At 44.3% G+C, this 25,961-nt stretch overlaps 1 protein-coding gene across 1 annotated transcript; it reads left to right on the forward strand.

The window, feature by feature from the left end:
- The first annotated feature begins 245 nt into the window (after nt 1–245).
- On the forward strand, nt 246–25,823 carry PTPRCAP (protein tyrosine phosphatase receptor type C associated protein). Its single transcript, XM_075347395.1, has 3 exons — nt 246–340; nt 11,050–11,104; nt 24,053–25,823. The coding sequence occupies exons 2-3, from the start codon at nt 11,081–11,083 to the stop codon at nt 24,389–24,391; spliced, it is 363 nt and encodes a 120-aa protein (XP_075203510.1). The 5' UTR covers nt 246–340; nt 11,050–11,080; the 3' UTR covers nt 24,392–25,823.
- The last annotated feature ends 138 nt before the right edge of the window (nt 25,824–25,961 follow it).

Genomic DNA, 25,961 nt, shown 5'->3' on the forward strand with positions numbered 1-25,961 from the left:
AGGCCTGCCATCTTAATAATGCAGTATTCTCGCCTGTCAATGTCAGGCCAACGTATAGAGGTATTTCAATACAATATTTCATATTACTTATTCAATATTGACTATTAATTTTGAGCACAATCATATATCCATTGTGAATTTTGGAGGTGGCATAGAAATTGTAGGTTCGTCTAATATTTCCTCTAAGTTGCCTATCATTCATCTGCTTGCTTCTTGTGTCACTCGGGTGTGGTATCAAGTAAGAACACACAGGAAGTATATGAGCTAAAGCGTGAAAAGAAAAAAACGTTCTCAGAGCAGACAGAGACAAGCAAGAGGAAGCCTACCCTTCACACTCGCAGTAAGTGACTTCCATCATCTTCTGCATCTGCTGTAGGCTCTCTTATTACCTCCATCTTTCATTGGTTTTATTGTCCTTTCCTTGACCAGCTTCTTCTCACTTTGGTGCTTAGCAATAGCTCTTCATGTCTTCAGATGATCGTACGTGAGGATGCTAATATTGCACTTTACAGCAGTTGCCAATAAGCTAAAATAACATGTGCTCCGATAATATACGACGGCACACTGAGGGTCTTCATACGATTGTCAAGACCATAGACTCCATATAACATAACTTTCATGTTTCCTCAACTGAAGAGTGCAATATTTCTGGGACCATCAAGGGGCTACAGTGCTTGCCTCCCGACAGAGTCCAGTCATTACTGGATCAAGAGGCTCACAGTAACTTTTTGGCTTTACCGCCATGTGTACCACCATCACTTCATGTAACTTTTCCGATATATTTGATGTATTGAGGCATCAGTTAGTCAAACTCTTGTAAAGTTATTTATAGGTCGATGTAAGGCATTAAAACTGTTTCACTTCACATTCAGAAAAGCGGTTTTCTGCCAGATATGGCAGGGTGCAGGCTTTTTTGTATAGCACCAATTCCTGGCAAGATAAAAATCAGAAGGGGCTACTTTGCCAGCACGGTGACTTTTTTATGCAGAGTGTTACAGGAGAACTAAATTTCAGACCACCGACAATCATTTAGATGGCTTATTACTGGTAATCCTGCATACAAACCTGCGTAGTGAGTCATTATCTATACAGGTCGTCAGGCCGTTAATGATATCCACTGCCCAGTACCAAGAGACAAGAGCAGCAACCAAAAGATGCTTCTGCACCCCCCAAGTGGCAGGGAGCATTTAGTTGTGACTTTGGGGTTGGGGTGTGCATCTTAAGACCTTGTGCGCACAGTGCAGTTTTTAATGTGTTTTGGTGCAGTTATGGGTGCAGTTTATTGACCTAAACTGCATGGATTTCCTCCCCCAGCAAAGTCTATGAGCGTTCAGAAAGGCTGTGCGCCACGTTGCTTCTTTTTTCTTTTGTTGCAGAAAAAAGAAGCAGCATGTCAATTCTTTGGGCGTTTTTGACCTGTGTTTGCCATTGAAAACTGTAAAAAAAGAAGGCCTAGGCAGCAATGCATCCAAATACGCACTGAAACGCGTCAAAAATGCATCAAAACGAGTAAAAACGCATGCGTTTTTAATGTGTTATTTCTCTTTAGGTGCGTGCGCACATAGCATTAATAGCTGTCTTTTCTATTACTTTACGTGATGGGATATAATTATAGGAACAGGAACAGTTTACAGAAAATCCAAGCACAGAATATCTGTAAATCTGCACTACATATGAAATCATGAAAATACGCAGCCTACAGCCCCAATTCATCAGTGCCGTTTCTCCAGTTTTCTGGATTAATTAGCTCCTTTTTATTGGCTTTAGTATTTGACAACCATACACCATTAGTCCACAGAAATGGCGCTTAAAATCTAATTTATTGAATAAAAACATATTGTGACATAGCAACAGCATAGAAATGAGGTGCAGACCCTACGCATTTCAAGCTGCTTTCCCGCTCTTAATCATGGCATGCAATGTTCAGCTCAAAAACAACCTCAAATCTCCACAAATATATATACATGTCCACTGAAGAGGAGATAAATTGAAAATTAACATACCTGAGTTCTCATTTGAGATTTAACCCTTTACATGGTGTGGGACATATTGCATCCTGTCTAGAATGAGAAAAAAAATAAAATAAATAAAATTAAAAAATAGGGGCATTATCAATAATGAAACATCTTGATTCATACCTTTAAGAGTTTGGGTTTCCAAATTAAAAGTCCAGAATGCTTCTCTTCTCAGTAATAGGCATTGCCAGTCACCTTCTTGAGGAGGTCAATTCATTATTTTAATAGCGAAATCATGAAAACCGTTTGTGCGTGCTTCATGTTACGCAAAAGCATTGATGTTACTTCACCACAATATATTTTTATTCAATATTCAATAAGAAGATTTTATGCTCTATATCTGTGGCTGGACCAAAGATGTATTTTTGGATTTTCGTTGGAATGCTACACAAGAGCATGGTCAGCACCCATAAATAAAGCTCCAAAATCCTATCCCAATATGTAGTAGGTGTAATAATATTAGATAATACATCCAATTAGAAATGTAGTAAAGTTCTCCAGATTAGTTATGTCTCTTACCTCATGTGCAGGGCATTGCAGTAGCTTTGGTATCCATGTTTATGACCACGAGCAACTAACTGTCACCATATGAGTGGATATAACTAAGCTGCAATGCCCTGCACATGAGGTAGGAGACATTGCTATTCAGGAAACCTATACTATATTTCCAATTGAAGATAATTTCTAATATTATTATTATTATTATTACACCTACGACATTTTGCAACAAGATCTTTGAGATGGGAATACCCCTTTAAGCCGATCTATACTTGGTGAGATGGTTAGATTTTTTTTCTGTTTTTTAAACTTTAGTATTTGCACTTTATCCTCTGTAGATTTTGCACCACTTTTCAAATTGTCTTTCTTTTTTAACTATTTTTTTACTTTTCCTCATCATCTTTGCTCATCCAGATGTTTTAGACAGATTCACAGAATGACGCTTTTACCAAATGTTCAATTTTTGGGGCGCATCTCACTCTATAGTAAGGTTTCTAGAGGAGTTTTCAGTTTGTCTAATATTTTCAACTTTTTAATAGATTTGCCAATTTTGGTGCTGAAAAGTAAGAATAAACGGATAAATACAGAAAAAAAGAGTATTTTTATTATTTTGCACAAAATTTCTGATCACATGTGCCATTTTGAAGAATCCGGTGTAAAAAAACACATCAGTAAATATCATGAGTCAAAAAAGGAAAAGTGACTTTAATAAATCGAAAATAGTGAATCAGGCCCCATTGTACACTGGAGATCAATGTTGCGGTCATTGTGTCGTCCTATGTGATTATATCCTAACATGAGTAAACTTGCAGTATTTTAAGCTTATTTCATAAATTGAATTTATTGTAAAGCACATACTAAAAAGGTAAATGAGATAGATGAAAAAGAACCCTGATCAAAATTAGAGAACACTTTCAGATATCTGCAAGCTATTGCTGTTAATCCGGCACCTGCTGCTAATTTCCTTAATTATCTGACAAATCCTACGGTATGTAAATGGCAGCCCAACCTTCCATTTTGCAAAAATGGTGTGCCGTTCTATAGTGACTGAAATCCTCCGGCAACAGGTTGTCTAGATAAAGACCGTATCAGCCATAGCAAGAGAAGTTGGTCGTTCCAAGTTGTATCTTTACAACATCACAAACTCTTTCAAGTTCCCCGAGAAGGTTGGTCACCCTCAAAAGACAAATGCAAGAGAGGACAGCATAATGCAGAGAATCTCCATGGGTAATTGTTTCAACACTGCAGCTGGAATTGCTCGCCAGTTCAGCACTGAACAGGGTAAGGATCTGTATGGTCATACAGTGTCACGACGTTTAAGAGCATTTGGACTGAAAGCCCACTCTGCCGTGACCAAACCTCTCATTAGTAGAAAATATCAAAAGCCTAGACTCACCTTTGGTGAGGAGCATGTTGTGTGGAGAGAGGAGAAGTGGTCCACAGTTCATTTTAGTGATGAAAACAAGTTTAATTGATTTGGGTTTGATGGGAAACATTATGTTCGACAACAAACTGGGAGAAACTGAGCCCAGAGTGTGTTAAGAAGTGAAAGATAGTGAAGGAAGTGTCTTGGTTTGGGGATTGTTTTCTGCAGCAGTAGTTTTACCTCTCATACAGCTACATGGCAGAGTGAATCTAAGTATGTATCAGAATCTTCTTCAACAAGATGTGGTTTCTTACTTGTGTTCATCACTCAATAAGCCAGCAATTTTTCATGCAGATTAATGCCATGCAGGATAATGCCCCCTGTCATGCAGCAAAACGGTTAAAGCAGTTCCTTGAAACAGAAAGCATTGAAACAATGAAATGACTGGCCCAGAGTCCTGATCTAAACCCAGTAGAAAACCTCTGGAAAATCCTTGGTGACAAAGTTATGGCCAAGAAACCCACAACAGTCAAAGAACTGTGGAAGAGACTGGAAGAACAGGGGACCAAAATCTCACCAGAGCAGTGTGAGAGACTAGTGTTGTCCTGTGGCTGCAGATGTACTGAAGTCATTCACAGCAAAGGCCTGTACACTTCCTACTGATTGGTGGCTGTTACCTTCAGTAATGTAGTTATAATCTTTCTCTTTGCTACAGTCATTGTTGTTCTCTAATTATGATCATCACATTTTGGGCGAAATAAAGGTTTCATGTTGATAAACTTTGATCTTTTGTAAAACCCTGTTTTAGTGGCATGGTGTACCCGTTACAGAAAACCTTCAAATGCTGATCAATGTAGATTACATTATTTCTGAAAAGAGCAAGTGATTATACATTGCTCTATAAATTTGATCTCCAGTGTGTGTGTGTGTCCCCGCTAAAGGAATCTGCACCGTCGCATTTACAATCACAAAATTTTGCACAGCCACCTCATTTGACTCAGGGAATGTCATAGACTATGTTTTGAGGGGAAATTTTAACCCTGTGCTTTACAGTTATTCACCAAAAAACCCTACTTACTTACTGTTTGGATGTGTGAGGTAATATATTGGCTGTTTTGATAGTTAGCCTGGATATTTATCAGGTGACATATAGCAACCAATTACTGATTCATTTCTATTTTGCTACAGGTTATTAATAGGAGCTCTGATGGGTTGCTATAGGCAACAAACAACATTCTTAGTATAAGACAGCTTATGTGTCAGTTAATATGATTTCGGTGGTGAAAGGGGGAAGGAGAGAGAGGGAGTGAGAGAAGAAGGGAGGGAGAGAGGAAGAGTGGGAGAAATGGAGAGAGGGGGAGTGGGAGAGAGGGAGAGTGGGCGAAAGAGAGGAAGAATGGGAGAGAGAGTGGGAGAGTTGGAGAGAGGTAGGGTGAGAGAGTGGGATAGAGAGTGGGCTAGAGGGAGAAAGGGGAGAGTAGGAGTGAGGAAGAGTGGGATAGAGGGAGAGTGGGATAGGCCGGCTTCTCACTTGCAAGTTTCTCGCAGTAGTGCAATGCGAGAAATTCTCGCATTGCACTCGGACACATGTTATTGAATGATTCAGATCTCATCTGTGATTTTTTTCTCAGTCCAAATCGGACTGAGAAAAAAAATCGCAGTATGCGGCGTTTTGGCGAGTTTCTCCTGCGAGTCTCTCCAATGCAAGTCTATGGGAGCGTGTAAATAATCGGATGTCACTGGACAAGCACTCACACCATCCTAGTGACATCCGATTTTCTAAATACATTTCTCGCATGTTTCCTAAAACACTGGAAACGAGTGAGGTCTCACAATGTCTGTCAATCACTATTCTCTGTCAGTCAGTCTCTCCCTCTTGGTCTCTATTCTCTCTCTGTCGATCGGTCTGTCTGTCGGTCGGTCACTATCTTTGTCCCTCTCTCTCTGTCCATGTCGGTCTATCCCTCTCCCCCCCTCTCTCAGACTCACCGATCCCTGATCACCAGCGCGGCGCTGCACGGCGTTCACACTGATCCGGCGGCTTCTCCTCTTTTGAAAAAGCCGACCGCTCATTATTCAATCTTGTATTCCCTGCTTTCCCCGCCCACCGGCGCCTATGATTGGTTGCAGTTACACACGCCCCCACGCTGAGTGACAGCTGTCTCACTGCAACTAATCACAGCAGCTGGTGGGCGTGTCTATGCTGTGCAGTAAAATAAATAAATAATTTAAAAAAACGGCGTGCGGTCCCCCCCCCGATTTTAATACCAGCCAGATAAAGCCATACGGCTGAAGGCTGGTATTCTCAGGATGGGGAGCTGCACATTATGGGGAGCCCCCCGGCCTAACAATATCAGCCAGCAGCCGCCCAGAATGGCCGCATCTATTAGATGCGACTGTTCTGGGACTGTACCTGGCTCTTCCCAAGTTGCCCTGGTGCGTTGGCAATCGGGGTAATAAGGAGTTAATGGCAGCCCATAGCTGCCACTAAATCCTAGATTAATCATAGCAGGCGTCTATGAGACACCCCCAATGATTAACCTGTAATTAAAGTTAATAAACATACAGAGTGAAGAAATCCTTTATTTGAAATAATAAACAATAACAAATACCCTCATTCACCACTTTATTAAACCCCAAATACCCATCCATGTCCGACGTAATCCACGGAGGTCCCGCGTCGCTTCCAGCTCAGCTACATGAAGGTGAGAGGAGCTGCAGAAGACACCGCCGCTCCCTGAGGTGAGCCGCGCGATTACTCGCGGCCACCGCTGGATCCTCCAACTATGACAGCAAGTCGCCCGAGTGACAGCGATGAAGTCACAGGTGAGTTGCGGTCTCGGGGGGAGGATTCAGCTGGCCGCAGGTAACCTGAGTGACAGCAACACTAATCGCGCTGCTCAATTCAGTCACTCAGATTAGCGGTCACCGGTGAGTCCTTCACGGGTGACCGCTAATCAGTACGCGACACAGACAGAGCCGCGGTATGACAATGAAGTCGGTGAAGTTCACCCAAGTTCATGCTGATCGTGCGGCTCTGTCTGTGTCTGCTGTCATCTGCCATTCAGCTCTGCTACATGGCTGTTTGTGTCTGCTGTCAGCGGCCATGTAGCAGAGCTGAATGGCAGATGACATAGTAAAAACGGATCCCATATGCATCAAACACGCATTACACACGCTCTGCTATCCTTGAAATAATTAAAAAAAAGGAACGCACTTGCATTGCACACTAACCTAACGTGAACTAAAATCAGCCGAGTTTTTTTCAGCCAACTCGGTCCGATTTTACTCGCATAGATGTGTTTCCAGCCATAGAGGGAGAGTGGGATAGAGGGAGAGTGGGAACAAGTGAGAGTGAGAGGGGGAGAGAGCGAAAATGAGACTGGGAGAGAGGGAGAGACTTAGCTGCTATCCCGGGCAATGCTGGGTACTACCGCTAGTACTATATACTTGCAAAAGCTGTGGACTGTTTAGTTATTCTATACAACATCATGAACCAACCATATTACAAAAAGCAAGATGGTAACCTGCGTTTATTGGCAAAATGAGGGTCGAATAAGTGCAAGAATGGAAAAATATTTCAAATGTATGGTAAATAGAGGATTACAGCTTTGTAACTTATTTTATAATGGAGATGAATGCTCTGTTTCCCTGGAATTGCTTACATGCACTAACAGTGGCTACAGTTGATCTTGGTGCTGTCTATGTGCACAATGGACCACACATGCCCCAGACATACTGTAGCCACTACCTCCCCACCGAACAGCATTGCCCCATTTGTTACTTATTGTCAGAGGATGTGGTTTCCAAATTAATCGTCAAGAAGGAAATGTATGTCAGCTTTGCATCTTGAAAAGAAAGGTACACAGAAATATTATCCATACACATGGTTCACTAAAGCCACGTGCACACGTTGAGTATTTGATGAGTGTTTTACCTCAGTATTTTATAAGCCAAAACCAGGAGTGGGTGAGAAATACAGAAGAGGTGCTTGTGTCTCTATTATACTTTCCTCTGATTGTTCCTCTCTTGGCTTTGGCTTCTAAATGCTGAGGTAAAAACCTGACCAAATACTCAACATGTGCATGCGGCCTTACAAATCCGGAGGTAAAAAAACCTCACCAAATACTCAATGTGTGCACATGGCCTAATAGACTTCAGTGAGTAACCCCAGATTAGGGACTTTCGCTTTTTTCGCAGTGTACACATTATGGTTCTGAGTTTTGCCACACAAATAAGAAGGGCCTGGGGTTTATTTCCCTCTCTGTCCTCTCAGTTGCACATGTCCTCGTTCTGCTGGACAGGGGGATTCGCACCCGTATGGCCTGCATCCATGGTACATACACCCTTGGAATCAGTTTAAAGGGTTAAAGTTACTTCAGATTGGGAGTCTTCAAACCTTGCTAAATTAAAAAGACAGTGCCAATATTTGTAAGATTTAGTTGAGAATATCACAAGAGCTGCCAGATTCTTTTCTAAAATTATAATTATTATTTTTTATACACCCCCATCCCTTTTATGGCTCCCCATTGGATAAAAATGGGATTGTTGGTAGGTATAATTTCAACCTAGTAACTGGTCGGGGTCTAATCTCTCCCTCAAGCCAACATTTTTGATACTTCTTATGCTTATTGGGAGATAATATATAGTTTTTCCAAGACTTAGGGGTTCTTTACACGCTGCGACATCGCTAGCAATTGCTAGCGATGTCGAGCGTGATAGCTCCCGCCCCCGTCGCTCATGCGACATTTGGTGCTCGCTGCCGTAGCGAACATTATCGCTATGGCAGCGTGACACACACATACCTGGTTAGCGTCGTCGCTGTGACCGCCAAACAATCCCTCCCTCAAGGGGGAGGTGCGTTCGACGTCATAGCGACGTCACTGCGGCATCACTAAGCGGACGGCCAATAGAAGCGGAGGGGCGGAGATGAGTGGAACGTAACATCCCGCCCACCTGCTTTCTTCCGCATTGCCGGTGGACACAGGTAAGGAGATGTTAGTCTCTCCCGCGGTGTCACAGATAGCGATGTGTACTGCCGCAGGAACGACGAACTACATCATACCGGTGGGAGCAGCGATATTAAGGAAATGAACGACGTGTCAATGATCACCGTTTTGGAACGATTTTGCGATCGTTGATCGTCGCTCATTAGTGTTACACGCTGCGATGTCGCTACCGGATGTGCGTCACTAAAGACGTGACCCCGACGATATATCGGTAGCAATGTCGCAGCGTGTAAAGTACCCCTTAATCTTGAACTAGAATGGACTGAGTGTTGGTGTAGCACCCCTGAACCTACCAGGGCACTACAAGGTACTGTATCCTGTCAAAGATGCATGGCTTACCCTCAGGGACCTGGAAGACCAGTGCCGGTAACAGCAAAACACATTAAAATCCCAGTTTTCCCCCATTCACAGACTGGTGACAGACTAGAGTTGGACCGAATGGATAGCCATCCAGGGGTTGAGCCGATCGAGTCCACTAGACGACGACCAGGTGGGAGGGGACGGACAGTTAGACAGTTAGTAAGTGGAAGTGAGAGACAACGGACGTAACTGCACTGACACAGGAGTGTGACGGTGACCTGAGGGCCCAGGCATGTGTTGGCCGGTGGAGTACGGTGGAGTGCTCCCGGAACCATAGCACCGATGGGGTACAGAGCACTAGGTCAGGCAAACACTCCAGGCAGACCTTTTAAAATCTAAACAGTGAGGGGACCATCCAGGACCTCACTGACCTTAGAAGTCCAGGGGCACCAGCAGTAGCGGGAGAACCAGGGACCGGAACGGAATACTGACCCTAAAGGGTTCACACTTGCTCCCTGTATGGACCAGAGACTGAGAGACTAACAGGAGGGGACCCCAGACACTCCAAGCCACGGGGACCCACCAACTTGAGAAAGGTGCAGGGGAAAGAAGCCACCACGTCACCAACCCGGCACTGGGACTAGGGGAACCAGAGGTGAACACCAGCCTTCCTCCGGGTACCGGTTACCAACCCCTGTGAGTAAAGAGAACCAGTTACACAGCAACCCCTTGTGTGGCCTACCTTCTTTCCGCGCCTAACTCCATCACCTACTCCCCTGGGGCCCCGGCCCTACTTGCGGAGGGCCCAACATCCAGGCTGCAGTCAACATCAGCCCCAGCGGAGAGACTCTCTCTTTAACCACAACCCGCAAGTGGCGTCACAACATAAACTTTATTAAACATTCATCTGTACATAACCCCTTTCAAGCGACCCCCAGGGTCACGGAACCGGGCAACGGCCACCCAATGACACATCCCATTAGTACACTGCCCGGGACAGAGTACCCCATAGCCCTGGGGCGAGTCATTGGATATACTGTATACTGTCTGTATTCATACTCTCCAGATAGACAAGGGCTCCACTTATCAGAATTTTATGGCCTGTCTTTGCTGGGGACCACTCTAAATAATACCTAGTGGTGGTTAGTGTGGGGGCGCAAGGCTCGGATCAATATATGAATAACGTGATTATTAGTACATGTATAATGTATTGCATATATCTCAGCCTCACAGGCCACCTTGCGGATACTTGATAGACAAACAGGTCTACATTGTAAGCTGCATTCGCCTTCCTGTTTTTGTGGTGTATATCAGTGTTTTCCACCCACAAACCTCAAAGCCTTCACCTCATGTATTTCACGTTTGAAGGAAATGTGCAGCAGTTCTGAGATCTCAATCTGTAATATTTGCAAGACTCCATTTAAAATGTATACAACTTACTGAAAATGTAATCTCCAGGTCTTACGCAGCTATAGGGTTTAATAATATTTTACCAGGTCTTCGGGTTTGGTTGATAATATAAAAGATACATCCTTTAATAGTGTCCCCCTGACCAGATGATTTTTAGTGAATTTCTTCCAGTGCCTGTGAACACCTGTATGATTTTACATTTTAGTTTTTACCATTAGTGTAATAAGGACGAGCAATAATATGGGACATGGCCCATGGACAAATAAAAAGTTCCCTTCTGACCGCTTTAAAGTTACATAGGTACTTGTGCACTAATGTGAAAGTAGCGCTACTCAGAATCAAATAATTAAATCCCATCAGCCAGGTACATGGAGCAAAGAAAGGTGTTATCACTGTCATTTGTGTGTTTGGTTTGCTACACATTACAATAATGCCAGTTTTATATTTTTAGGATAAGACGAATCACAGAAGGTGAACTGGCAATGGAAAACAGAATCAGAGCTTTGGTAAGAATCCTCCTCCAGTAGCCGAGATGGACATAGAAAATTATAGGACCCCATTGCACCGATATTTAGTACACTTTTATAATTACCGTACTAGATTTTTGTTATACAGTGTGTACCTAATGTCTGGATACATATTTTCAAGAAATGAAGTTTATTAGCAATATTGTATTCAATTGGAATATTAAATAATGTCTTCAATATGATTTCCATAATTTGCACTGCAAAGGTTGATGCGCTTTGCAAAATTCACTCGATGTAACAAATCCACATTGCTGTCAATTTAGCACATTCACTCTTTATGCGGTCAATCAAGTGTGTTACAGCTGGGATTTCCATTGAGCTCAGCCTATCCTTTAGCATACCCCAGAAAAAGAAGTCAAGGGGGCTAAGGACTGGTGAACGAGGAGACCACTCCACATGACTATGTTTTCAAGTCCAGTTATGGAAATTGCCACTCAGCCAATCTCTTCCCGCTGTGGTGAAATGGGGCAGGGCGCCATCCTGATGGAACTATTCAGGAACACCACCTAAACTTTCAAGTTGGGGCATTAACTGATCTCTCAGCATGGCGAGAAATCTCACCACTTGCGTTGTGCAGCATCCGTTGCAATCCACCGCCTTGAGGAATTACGGTAATACATGTTCATTGAACAAGAATGGTTCCAATACATGAGCTTTCCACAAACCACACCACACCATCATGTTTTGGAGCTTCTTGCTGTTTTGCATAATCAACAAAATGTGGATTGCTTTGTTATCAGTATCAAACATTCTGTGTGTTAGAGCGCTCTCACGTATCCGGGTTTTCGCCTGTTTGCCGGTTCCGGCGCACACCAGTACAGTGTATACAGTACCGTGGCAGCGCGCCAAGCTCCAGTCACATGCTGTCATGTGACCGGAGCATGTGACCCGGAAGTTACAGCGCTGCCACTGTACTGTATACACTGTACTAGCATGCGCCGGAACCGGCAAACCGGCGAAAAGCCGGATGTGTGAGAGCGCCCTAACCCTGACCATTCACATAAAACAAAGCTTCAATACTACACAGCACAGAGTCTTCGGTGAAACAAAGGTTTTCATCCAATTTATTGAAAAAAACATTCACACATCTCAAGTTGTCTATCAAATTATTGTTAATGAGATTTCCTATGTGTCCAAACTTAGGGACACCCTGTATAAATTAAATAATTCTGAATGCACGGAGCTACCTCTAGGCCGAAGACCCCCAACTTTTCTAACTTTGGAGAACCACAATCAGCTTCGAAAGTTAGTCACTAGCCACATTCTATGCAGAGTCCCCCGTCTGCCTCTTTGAATATTATAATTTCTCAAGTACCCTCTTATAAAATAATAATGCTGTCAATGCCCCATACTAATTAATAATAATGACACAAGTACCCACTTGTAAATTAGTAATGACACAAGCTCCCCTTATAAAGTCCATATGCTATCACTGCCTCATTATAAAATAATACTTCGAGTGTCCCCTTATAAAGTAATAATCACCCAAGTGATCCGTTATAAAATACCAATACCCCAAGTAGCCCCTTAAAGGTAATAACTGCGCAACCCAAAATAACTTTTCGTCTGCTACTGCGCAAAAACCTTTCATCCTATACTAAATCGAGTGTGTATATTCCAAATCCAAAGTGAAAATTGTAAAACGTCAGGAAATTTTGTTATGCTTAACCCCTTCAACCCCGGGCAAATTTCCGTTTTTGTTTTTTGCTCCCCTTCTTTCGAGAGCTATAACTTTTTTATTATACCATCAATCTTGCCATATCAGGGCTTACTTTTTACGGGATGAGGTATACTTTTAAATGAAACCATGAGTTTTACCATATAGTGTACTGAAAAACGGCAAGAAATTCCAAGTACTGAAATATTACAAAAATAAAAATAAAAAAAAAAAAAATAAATCGCACAATTGTTTTTGTGGTATTTTATTCACCGTGTTCAGCATATGGTAAAACTGATGTGTGTGATGCCTCAGGTCGGTACGAGTTCATAGACACCAAACATGTATAGGTTTACTGTTATTAATTCGGTTTCTAGGAACCTTCCACGACAGCATACGAGGTTGTCTCTCCACGCCCTAATAGGGACAGGAAGCACAAGAGAGGTTAAACGGACCCTCCCACCTCGCATTAGCCAGTGTCTTACAAAGAACCGATAGCACATGAGAAGTATAAAACACGTTCCAGGAATACGAGGAATAGGGAGGGAATTAAATGCTGTCGTGGAAAGTTCCTAGAAACTGAATTAACGGTAAGAATAATTCTTATTTCTCTAGTCCCTTCCACGACAGCATAGGAGGGATACCAACAAATTGATACCTGGGGGGGTGGACTACAGCCTGCAGGACTTTCCTGCCAAAAGCCAAATCCTTCGTGAAAGTATGCAGCGAAGTCCAGGTAGCTGCCTTGCAGATCTGCTCAGGAGAAACCCCTGCCCGCTCAGCCCAGGATACAGACGTAGACCTGGTGGAATGTGCAGTAAATCTAGTTGGCGGAGACAGATGTTGGTTGAGGTAGGCTTCTTTAATAACTCGCACGATCCAGTTGGCTATAGTGCTTTTAGCCACTTTCTTGCCTTTATTCTGATCGAAAAGTTGGATGAATAGATTGTGATCAATCAGCCAGGACGCCGTCAGGTCCAGGTAGTGTAATACTGTCCTGCGAACATCCAGAGAATGGAATACTTCCTCCCCCGGAGTCTGAGGATGGTGACAGAAGGCAGGAAGGACAATGGATTGGGAGCAATGGAAATCTGAGACCACCTTGGGAAGGAAGGAAGGGTCCAACCAAAAGACAATGCTATCATCCCTGATGGTCAAGTATGGTTCCCGGATGGATAATGCTTGAAGCTCCCCGACTTTCCGAGCAGAAGTAATTGCCACCAGGAATGCAGCCTTGTGAGAGAGAGAGAGCGCATGCTACAGGATGAGAGAGGTTCATAAGGTGACAGAGAATGTCCAGTTAAGACCACAATAAGGTCCCAGGATGGTGTGAGGACCCTCTGCTGTGGACAAATCCTACTAGCGGACACCATAAATCGGCAGATCCAGCAATGACCTGCCAGATCCGTATCAAAGACGGAACGGAGAGCCGAAACCTGCACCATCAGTGTACTGGGCTTGAGGCCCAAGTCCAAACCATTTTGGAGGAAGTCTAGTATGTCTATGTTAGGCCGGAGTGGATCTGGAGGATGGGAACCACACCACACTCATACTGATTTTGTTGTAAATACTATTAGTAACTGGTTTACGGTTTTCTTGCAGGGTAGCCACAACTTTGTCAGAATGGCCCTGGGCCTTTAACACCTGGGCTTCAGAAGCCAGGCAGCTAACGTGAGCCTTTGAGGATCTGGGTGAAATAGCGGACCTTGAGATAGTAGGCTGGGGTCCGGACTCAGAAGTATAGGGCCATCGAGTTTGAGAGCCATGGTCAGGCCGTACCAACTCCTCTTTGGCCACAGAGGAGCTATTAGTATAGTTGGGACTCCCTCCTCCCTGATCTTTCGCAGGGTCCTTGCCAGTAGAGGGATAGGCGGGAAGGCGTAGGTGAGATGGAAGGACCAAGGGTGGCAGAAGGTATCCACCCCAATCGCTTTGTCCCGTGGGTTCAGGGAGAAAAATGTTGCGACTTTTCGATTTCCTTCTGACGCAAAAAGGTCGATCTCCGGAGTATCCCACCTTGCTACCAGGGTGCAGAACACTTCTTGGTCCAGGCTCCATTCCCCTGGATGAAGACCCTGACGGCTGAGAAAGTCTGCTTGGAGGTTCAGGAACCCCTTTAAGTGGACCGCAGAGAGGGACAGCAGGAACTTTTCTGCCCAGAGGAAAATCCGAGAGGACACAGACCACAGGGCGCCGGACCTCGTACTGCCCTGATGGCGAAGATGCGCCACTGTGGTGATATTGTCAGAATAAACGAGAACGTGAGAGTTCTTGACAATATCCTGGGCTGCCAGAAGGGCCTCCTTGACCGTTCTCAGTTCCCGGTAGTTGGAGGACTTGGAGCTGACCTAATGACTCCAGCCACCTTGAAATGGGGTATTGGCAACCATGGCCCCCCACCCCCTTCTGGCTGGCATCTGTAGTCAGGGTAACCAGAGGCGTCAGGGTCCATGCAACCCCTACTAGGAGGTTGTTGTGATTCAACCACCACAGAAGAGACAAAGAGACACTCCTTGACAGGCGAAATCTTTTGTTCAGAGACGAAGGGAGTCTGTCCCAATGAGACAAGATATGATCCAGAAGATGACACAAGTGGGCCTGGGCCCACATGACAGAGGGAATGCAGGACGTCATTTAACCCAGAGCCGACATAGCCGCTCGAAGGATGGGAGATGTTTGCCGATGAAGAGCCAATATTTTGGCTAGAAGGGTCAACCTGTGGTTTTCTGGGAGGAAGGACGCCTGACTGTCGGAGTCTAATAGTACCCCTAGAAACCATTGTGTTGAGGAGGGTTCCAGCTGAGACTTCATTAGATTGGGAATCCAGCCCAAGGATTGAAGAATGTCCAGAGACATCTTCACATGGCTGTTGAGGATCTGAGCGGAGGGAGCAATGAGAAGGAAGTCATCTAGATATGGCACCAGGCAGACGCCTTGAACCCTTAGGAAGGCAACTACTTCTGCCATTATTTTTGAGAAAATCCTTGGAGCAGAGGAGATCCCGAAGAGAAGTACATTGAACTGAAAACGAAGAACTTCCCCCTTGTGTAGAATTGCAAATTTGAGGTACTTCCTGCACCGAGCATGAATGGCACTTGGAAGTAGGCGTCCTTCAGGTCGATTGTGGCCATCTGATGGTGCAGCCTTATCAATGGAATCGCTGATTTCACCGACTCTATTTTGATCTGCCGGTACCGAACCTGTTGGTTGAGACACCTCAAACTGATTATCACCTGGACGTCTCCAGACGGCTTTCTGACCAGGAAGAGTCGGTAGTAGTGGCCTACCCCCACTTCCTGACTTGGAACCGGGGAAATGACCCTTGAATTAATTAACTCCTGTAACTTTGAGTACAGGAGATCCTGGGAACCTTGTAAGGACAGGGCAGTGACCCAGAGACCTGGTGAAGGACAGGGGAGAGGAATTCTATTAAGAGACCTTCTGAGAAAACCCTTAGAACCCACTGGCAGTTGGTGATGGTCCGCCACTGGGGAAGAAAGTCGGAGAGTCGCCCCCCCACCAGAACAGAGTCACTGTTTGTCATGCTGCTGATCTTGCTGTTGGGAAGGGATGAAAATATTTCTTCTTCTACCCTTTGGATAGCTCCACTGTCTTGATTTCCCTTTTCCTTGGGGTGGAAGGTCTGAGGCACCGAGGGACGAAAGGGCAGTTTGCTGGGGTTTTTTGTTCCGGAAGGCTCTTTCGATTAGTAGCCTTATCAAGAATTTCATCCAGAGCTGGCCCAAATACTAAGTCATGTCATTTTTCTCTAGAGGAATCCCATTCCTGAGAAATAATATTCAAGCTGTTGGCATGGACCGCAAATCCGACTTGTTTAGCCGATTTCAGGGCAGCAAACATTTAGTCCTGGACTGAAGGAAGGACTTGTTCCTCTGCCAAGACCATAGTACTTCGAACAGCCCCAATAAGGTCTCCCAAATCATCAGAGGAGAATAGAAAAGAATGCTCTGACTTCCCGGAGGACAAGGCCTCATCAGGTCCATCAGAAGCTGAGTCTAGTGCCTCCTCAATCTGATGGGGCTGATTTAGGCTTCCTTTTCTTAGGGAAGGAAGGACCAGCAGCAGGGAAGGAGGCTAGTGAGGCTTGTATTTCTTGCTTCACCATGGAAGGCAGCTCGTCCACTAGAGAAGGCTGTTCAGCCCTAATAATCTGAGCCGTACATTGCTGGCAGAGCTTTTTATCCCAAATTGTAAGAATTTTCCTAGCACAGACTGGGCATTTTTTTAATTTTCTCATTTTTTTCAGACTTTTTATGCTGAGGCTGCTGTTGGGAGGCAGGTTTGTCCTCCTAGGAGAGAACATAGCACAAGGAAGCCGTCAGTAACAGCCTGTATAACAGGCAGAAGGGACCCACCCCCCTACCTAGACTTACTGCGGCAGGGGGAGCACTGGGCTCTGCAGATGCAGGTGAAAACATGGCAGCACAGATTTCTTACCGTGATTCTGATGCCTTTAGGGCAGCCTTTTATGTGCTCCCCGCCTCCTGTACCAGGTCCAGGATAGGCCACTGTTAACGGTGCCGTGTACCGCACGCTGTCCTCGCCGACGGACACCCCCCCCGGGAAGCGTGTGACCCTGAAGTCCCGCCCTCGGCACTACTTCCGGGTTCGCGCAGGACAACGCTCGTACAGGAGGCGGCCAGGGAGCCCACAGCCCGCATTGCCCGAGAGGGGGTCCAGAGGGCTGAAGCGAGGGTCCCTCATCAGGGTGAGGGAAACAGCAGGAGGAGGAGCAGAGCCCGACCAACGCTGAGCGGCTGTAAGTTAGAAAGATGTATGCTGCAGCTTGCCAGCCACCACAGCATAGGAGAAAAAGAAAAACCTCTCCATGCTCCATGGGGACAGGAAAGACACTGGCTATTGGGAGGTTCCTTTTAACCTCTCTTGTGCTTCCTGTCCCTATTAAGGTGTGGAGAGACAACCTCCTATGCTGTCGTGGAAGGGACTAGAGAATAAGTGGCACACTTTTTGTGCCATTTTCCGAAAGCTGTAGAGTTCTTATTTTTCAGGATCTGGGCTCCGTGAGGCTTTTTTTTTTGCATCTCAAGCTGACATTTCTAATGGTACCATTTTTGCGCAGGTGCTACGTTTTAAATAAATAAACAAATCTTTATTTTTATATAGCGCTAATATATTCCGCAGCACTTTACATACATCAGGAACACTGTCCCCATTGGGGCTCACAATCTATATTCCCTATCTGTATGTCTTTGGAGTGTAGGAGGAAACTGGAGTACCTGGAGGAAACCCACACAAGCATGGGAAGAACAAACAAACTCCTTGCAGATGGTGGGATTCGAACCGAGGACCCCAGCGCTGCAAGACTGCAGTGCTAACCAGTGAGCCACCGTGCCGACACGTTTTGATCACCTGTTATTGCATTTTGCGCAAAATTTATGGCATTTGGAAATTTTTTTTGCCACTATGTCGTTTACCGATCAGATTAATTAATTTCTGAAAGCAGCGATAACAAATGTGTGTATATTTTTTATTTTTTTTAACCCTTTAATTTTCAATGTGGCAAATGGGGGGTGATTTGAACTTTTAGGTTTTATTTTTTGCAACTATCGGCTCCATGTGATTATATCACTTCCGATAGTGCCGGGTAAGTGAATGCTTACCGTGGCTGGGATGTACACCGTGCTGTGACACTTTGACAGCGCAGTGTAAGGGGTTAACAGGCACGAGTGGAATGCAGATCCACTCCTGCCTGATAGATGCACGTCTGCTGTTCAAATCAGCTGACATGTGCGTGACTCACCAACATAAGGCAGGACGTATCCAGTACGTTCAATGTCGGTAAGAGGTTAAGTTTGCACAAATGTATGAAGTAAGTTGAAAGCATTGAATATATTCGTACAGAACGAGTTACAATAACCTGATCTACATCAAAGTTTTCGTAGTAAATAGTTTATGAAAATGTCATGGAATAACAAAATTACAAGAAGTTACGTAATCCTGTCTTAGGCTACTTTCACACTAGCGTTGAACGGTATCCGTTGCATTGCGTTGTGTGATGGATGCAATGGCTGCGTTGCATATAGTGGCACAACGGATGCAACGGATCGTACAAAATAACGCAGTCCGTCATAGTTTTTTTTTTTCATGACTTTACACATCTGGGCATGCGCAGTTGTGTAAAGACGGTTGCATTAACGGAATCCGTCAAATGACGGATTCTAACGGAATCCGCCACCATAGGCGTCCATTATAAAAACAACGGATGCCGACTGAATCCTGCAGGTTGCGTTTTTTTGACACTCTACCAAGCGCAGAAAAACGCTGCATGCAGCGTTCCATCCGCCAGGCGTCGGCTGACGGATGCAACGCAAGGCCATCCGTTGCTATCCCAAAAAGGATGAGTCAAGACAACACATACACACCGGAGTACTTTTTCATAAAAAACGGTATGTAGATGGAGTTTTTTCGGAAATTTATCCTAACATAATGGAATTATAAGGATCCTGATGATTGCATTATGTTTTTTCAATTGTCTTCCCTTTGGTCTTTGATCGTTTTTGTATCATCCGTTGCTATCCGTAGCTAATAGAAGTCTATGAGGAATAAAACGGTTTCCTGCAGCGGTTACCGTAATTCCTCAAGGCGGCGGATAGCAACGGATGCCGTTCAACGCAAGTGTGAAAGCAGCCTTAAAATCTTACTTGAGCAAGGCCCACAGTACTGTCAGAAGTGCTTCAGGCATCTGCTTTTGCGATTGTGAGCGGTGCTATTACTCCGCTGCAAAAACCAGCAGTAGTCCCCCGTTAGCCCAGTGTAACACAGTGCAACAAATATGAGGTTCCCAGCTTTTATCTTGATCTCCAATTTGACAGTCAAAGTAATACTTGTAGGCAAGACACACTCGCTTTGTGAGATTCTTGCGCTGTTCATGAGTAGAGTATTTGCCACATATGTAGCAGACATTGTTTGGATCATTAACACATTTGCGTCTATCCATAAGATTATAAACTGCTATAACTATAACAGATCCGATCTCTCTAACAAACTCTGTTCAACGAAAGCAAAGATTGTTTGTGGCGAGAAGGGGTTAATGCATTCCATGATTTCATTTGTCTTGATAGCAGCTGCCCGACACTGGTCACTAAACTTGAATTTGCTGTCCACCCATACACCAAAGTCTTTTTCATTGACAGTTCGAACCATATTTTTACTGGTTACTTTATAGTTGTACATTTTGCTTAATTGAACCAAGTGCATAACCTTATATTTAACTACATTAAACTTTGCCAGTTTTCAGCACAAGCCTCCAGCTTACATAAATTCCTTTTTAGTATTAAAATATCCTTCTCTGTGTTATCACAGGGCCTTTTATGCTCTGCAAATACTGAAATTCTACTTTATATGTCCTCTACAAGATTTTAAATACATTAATAAAAAGAGGACCCAATACTGACCCCTGTGGTACCTCACTGTTTAGTTGTGACCCAATCAGTGTGTTCCATTAACTCCTTAATGCTCCATTATGTACAATTACAATATGGAGCATGCCATGGACTTTGGAACAGGGTCATAAACAGAGCACACTATAGAGAAAACAGATGCAGGCTATATTATATAGCTAATCTCTAAGGCTATGTGCCCACGGGACTCTGTATCCGCAGATTTTTCTGCAGCTAAATCCGCAGCATTCCAACGGAAACCGCACCTTTGCATAGGTGCGGATTTGGTGCGGATTTTGCTTTTTTTTTTTTACATTCACTTGCATGGGCAAAATCCGCAGGAATAATTGACATGCTGCTGATTTTTCCGCAGGGAAATCCGCATTATTTCCGCTGCAGAAAAAAATGCAACGTGGGCACAGCAGTTCCCAAATGACATAGAAATGGCTGGGGAGTAACTGTGCTGCAGATTGTTGAAAAATCCGCGAAATTTCCGCAACAAATTCTGCGCATTTTCCGCAGTGTGGGCACATAGCCTTAGGCCCAGTGCCCACACTATGTAGCTTTGATGTGTATATTCAGATATCTGCAGAAAAATCTATGAGAATTCAGAAGTGCTGTGCCCACGTTGCTTATTTTTCCCTTGCGTATTTGGTGCAGATTTGGTGCAGAAAAAAAAGAAATCTGCACCAAACACGCAAGGGAAAAATCCTCAACGTGGACACAGCACTTCTGAATTCTCATAGTCTTTGCTGACTTCACAATGGACATGCAGATTTTGCTGCAGATTTCTGAAAATCTGTGTCAAAATCCGCAGCGTGGGCACAGGGCCTAATAGCAGCGATCGTCGCACCTACTGCTGTCTACTGTTAACCTCTTAAATGCTGTTGTCAATCACTGACAGGGGCATTTAATCACCTATATCCTTCCTGGACATCAGTTTGGTTGTTCATTGGCCTACTTGCAGCACCAATGTAGGGTATTTGAGATGTTGCAAAGCTTGGTGCGGCTGAACACCCCCATGCCTGTCATGCGATGGGTTCTGTGACATCCAGCTTATGGCTAGGTATCATAGAAGAATGATTTTTACTATATACAGCAATACTGCGGTATCGCTGTTTAGGGTGCAGGCACTTAGACAATCCAGGTTCAAGCCCCCTACAGTTATAATAAAAAAAAAAAATTGAAAATTGAAGATCGTATTTTTCGCTTTATAAGACGCACTTTTTTCCCCCCAAAATTGTGGGGGAAATAGGGGTGCGTCTTACAAAGAGAATGTAACTTACCGAGCAGTAATGCGGCGGTGGAGTGAGTCACAGGAGGCTGGTGCAGCCGCCATGGATCCCCCGGCAATCGGCTGCGGAGGTGGCCGCCATGGATCCCGCGGCAATCGTTTGCGGTGGCGGCCGCCATGGATCCCCCGGCAATCGGCTGCGGTGGCGGCCGCCATGGATCCCCCGGCAATCGGCTGCGGTGGTGGCCGCCATGGATCCCCCGGCAATCGGCTGCGATGGCGGTCACCATAGCCGAAATCTTTATCTGCGCCTGCGCTGCCTCCAACGCGACTTCCGGAATATGGCTGCGGAGGTGACGCAGGCGCAGATGGAGATCTCGGAGAAGCGAGATCTCCATCTGCGCATGCGCTGCCTTCCGTAGCCGTTTTCCTGAAGTCCATCACGCAGATAGAGATCGCGGCTCTCGAAGATCGCGATCTGCGCACGCGTGGGCTCCATGTTAGATCTCCGCAGCAGACGGAGACTATCATAAGAAAGAGGAGAGATAGAAGAACGATTCTCCCTCTCCTCGCTAGGGCTGGATGCTGATTGGTGGAGACAACTTCTGCAGAGCTGCCTCCACCAATCAGTGATCTGAGCCTGATAAATGTTATCAGTTGAACGAAGGGTCCTAATAGGTGAGCAAAAAACACTGAAGGGGAACACAACCCTCATCATCAGCCTTCAGAATATACTGTATGAATCGGTGTATTCTGAAGGATGATGGGGGCTGTAGTCCTTTAGTGTAAACACTCCAGGGAGGGACTAATGTAGTGGCCAAAGTGTAAATGTGACTACCACCCCCCTCATCTTTCAGAATACAGCCATTTATGGTATACAGTACATGGGTGTATTCCTAAGGATGAGGGGGGTGGTAGTCCCAGATCCCCATAAAAGTGCATCATGCAGGTCCCCCATAGCCGTGTCATCCACGGATCCCACATAACAGTGCATCATCCACAGGTCCCCATAATAGTGCGTCATCCACAGGTCCCCCATAATAGTGCGTCATCCACAGGTCCCCATAATAGTGCGTCATCCACAGGTCCCCCATAGCAATGCGTCATCCACATTTCCCCCATAATAGTGCGTCATCTACAGGTCCCCCATAGCAATGCGTTATCCACATTTCCCCCATAATAGTGCGTTATCCACAGGTCCCCCATAGCAGTGCGTCATCCACAGGTCCCCCATAGCAGTGCGTTATTCACAGATCCCCCACAGCAGTGTCATCCACAGGTCCCCAATAATAGTGCGCCATCCACAGGTCCCCCATAGCAGTGTCATCCACAGGTCCCCCATAGCAGTGTCATCCACAGGTCCCCCATAGCAGTGCGTTATCCACAGGTCCCCCACAGCAGTGCATCATCCACAGATCCCCCCATAACAGACCCTCCTGTTAAGTCTAAATTGTTAAAATAATGTTTTTTTTTATTTTATTAAAATGTTTTAGCACACTATTTGGCTCAATTTTTTTTTTTAATTTTCCTCCTCTAAAACCTAGGTGCGTCTTATAATCAGGTGCGTCTTATAAAGCGAAAAATACGGTAAATAGTGTTTTGTTTTGTTTTTTTTTAAACAAAATTCAGAATTTTATTTAAGCCAATAAAATAAAAAAAGGTAAACTATACTAAAATAGAGAATCATGTTTCCTGTTCATTTAACTGTACAATGAATGTAATAAAAATAAAACCCAAAAACCAATGTCAGAATTCTATATTTTTCACCATTTCATCGCACTTGGATATTTGTTTTGCCATTTTCCCTTACTCTATATGATAAAATGAATGGTGATGAATGGTGTAACTAAAAACTACATATTTCCCCACATCAAAATAAGCCCTCGTAGGGCTCTACAAAAATAAAGAAGCTATTGCTATTTAAAAAGTAGAGGACAAAAATGAAAATACAAAACAAAAATTGGCTGTGGGAAGATGTTAACCACCCTCTGTTTCTGATCCCCAGCTGTTAAATTACTGTACACATCTCTACTAATAGCTCTTATGCTGTGTAGCAAGCTATACATTTATTTTTTTACCTTTATAGCGCTATTATATTGCACAGCGCTTTACAATTACATCCTTTAGGCAATGTGCACACAGGGCATTTTTCGGGTGCGTTTTTGGCCTCAAAACTGCATGACTTTGCTTCCCGGGCAAAGTCTATGAGTTTTCATTTTTGCTGTCCGCACACAACTTTTTTTTTAAGCTGCGTTTTTGAGCTTAAAAAAAAAAATGGACATGTCAATTCTTTCCTGCGTTGTTCTGCGTTTTCCACCCATGCAATGCATTGGAAAAACGCAGAAAAACGCAGAGATCAAAAACACAGCAAAACGCAGCCAAAAACGCACCAAATCGCGGTAAAAGCGCATGCGTTTTTTGTCGTGGGTGTGTTAGCGGCCAAAAGGCACAAAAATGCAGCGTCAAAAACAAACAAACCGCAGAGTGTGCACATAGCCTTAAAGTCACCCTGTGCAGCCAATCAGCCGACAGGTCATGGGGTTAAATGGTTGTGATTAGTAAATTATAGTCTGTCGAAGTGCGTTAAATACATTTCCATTATTTTTCTCTTCCAGGCCACTCTATTAGTAGGATCATGGCTCAGTTTGCTGCCAGTTACACAAGCGTCGCCGTCTGATGATTCCAGTGGCAGCACGATGACTGTTGTCTTACTGATAATACTGCTCATCGTCCTCTGTGTTGCCCTCGTCCTGGCATGGAAAAAGCTGATTCATACTGAAGGGGGTGAAGACTACCATCCACAAGAGCTGTGGGGAAGAGCACAGGAGTTTATGCAAAATACTAAGACTAGATGGACGCAAGGAGAGCAAGAAGAAGAGGACAGCACAGTAGAAGACAACCAGGATGAAGATGTAGAACTAAAGGATGAAGAGCCAGATATCACAGCTTTATAATACCTCTACTTGTTATACAGTGTAAATGTGAGGGTTCAATTATCAGATTGGTCAAAAAAAATTTTGTAATGGTTCCCAAAAATACACGTTCTGAATGTACCCTACCGATTTATACTCCTCAACATCAAACAGGAAAAGTCATGGAATTACAGGATGAAAAAATGGAAACAAAAAGTTTCCAAACATTTTGATGTATTCAGCATCGAGTATGAGTACACACACAAACACTTACACACTTTGGCTAATATCAATGCGATTGTTAATGATTGTCTGAGCAATGTTCTTCAATGCTGAATGCACTTGGGTAACTAGTCATCAAGATCTGCTGCTTACAGCTGCCTTTGCAATTGTCTAGTCATGTGTGCAATCACTGACAAGTCCAGAGATGCGGTAGCAAGATTCGACCACACCGACTGCTCACCATACAAACATCATGTGGCCTGGCTCGCTGTATTGCGAAACGGATCCCGGGACACTCTGGAGAAATTCCAGGACTTCTCCTTGGTGTTGCAATTTAAACATGAGGGATGTATGTAGTATATTGTAATTATTTTTTTTACCATATTGGGCCAAGTAAAGGAGTTTTCCCCTTTTAGAAAATCTTGGTCCTATTGGGTATGGAAAAAAATACAACAACCGTGCTTTACTCACCCTCCTCTGGTTTGGTGCTGACTAACACTGCTCCCGATGTCTGCTATTGGCTGTGGCACTGAGATTACGTCAGCGAGTCCAGAGACGCTGAGGGGTGTGCTCCATCTACAGAGCCACTGAGCTCACCGTTTGGTTGCCATCTTATCAACAGGACATCAGCACCACAGCCAATACCAGACACCAGGACTCTGGAAATGGAGAGGGAATAAAGCCCTTAACTGTACCTGGCAGCAACATTTTCTGAAAGAGGACAACTCCATTTACTGTTGGGGAGCTATAACAATTACTCTCACCATGCAATTATTGGTTATAGGGGACTAGGTAATGTTTAACCCCCAAGCCTGATGTCCTGGAGGAATCCAAACCCTTCTTTCAGGAAGGTCCTCTTGCTGTAGTTTTTGGGGCATATGTTACGGTTTCCTATGCAACATACAGTGCTTATAGTAATACACACCCTATGAGACATTCCAAGGGCAAAAATCTCTCAGATTTAGTTAATGAGAGCATCCAAAAATCAGACAGGAACCTGTGGAGCCCTTACTGGTCTTGCACTGATCACTAATGAGAATACTCCAAACACCCAATGCCCATTACTCCCATAGTCTATTGGGGTGGTGTACTTATTTTTTTTTTTCCCAATTAACAATACTGGACTGACACATCCTTTTCTCTTTTGCTCTATTAATGTAGTGCTTGTTGTATAATGTGTATAAATGCTGCAAGTAGGCCCAATATTTACAGTTACAGGCTTGTATTATATGTACTAGAAATAAAAATCATCATTGAGAAATTTGGAATCTGTGTCTTCTTCAGAAACTGTTAAATAGTAAAGACGTTACGAAAATGTACATAGAAACGATCGATTTGTAGTACAACTGCAGAGCAAATGGGGGCGGCTTTTCTATTGTGCCCTCTTTTC

The sequence above is a fragment of the Anomaloglossus baeobatrachus genome, chromosome 5 (genome assembly GCF_048569485.1).
Source record: "Anomaloglossus baeobatrachus isolate aAnoBae1 chromosome 5, aAnoBae1.hap1, whole genome shotgun sequence".
Classification (NCBI taxonomy): Eukaryota; Metazoa; Chordata; class Amphibia; order Anura; family Aromobatidae; genus Anomaloglossus; species Anomaloglossus baeobatrachus.

What these genes read in the sequence shown, in the direction of transcription:
- PTPRCAP (XM_075347395.1), top strand. Translation starts at nt 11,081, where the DNA reads ATGGAAAACAGAATCAGAGCTTTG. An exon ending in AAAACAGAATCAGAGCTTTG is followed by an intron (nt 11,105 to 24,052) that starts GTAAGAATCCTC and finishes TTTCTCTTCCAG; the next exon opens with GCCACTCTATTAGTAGGATC.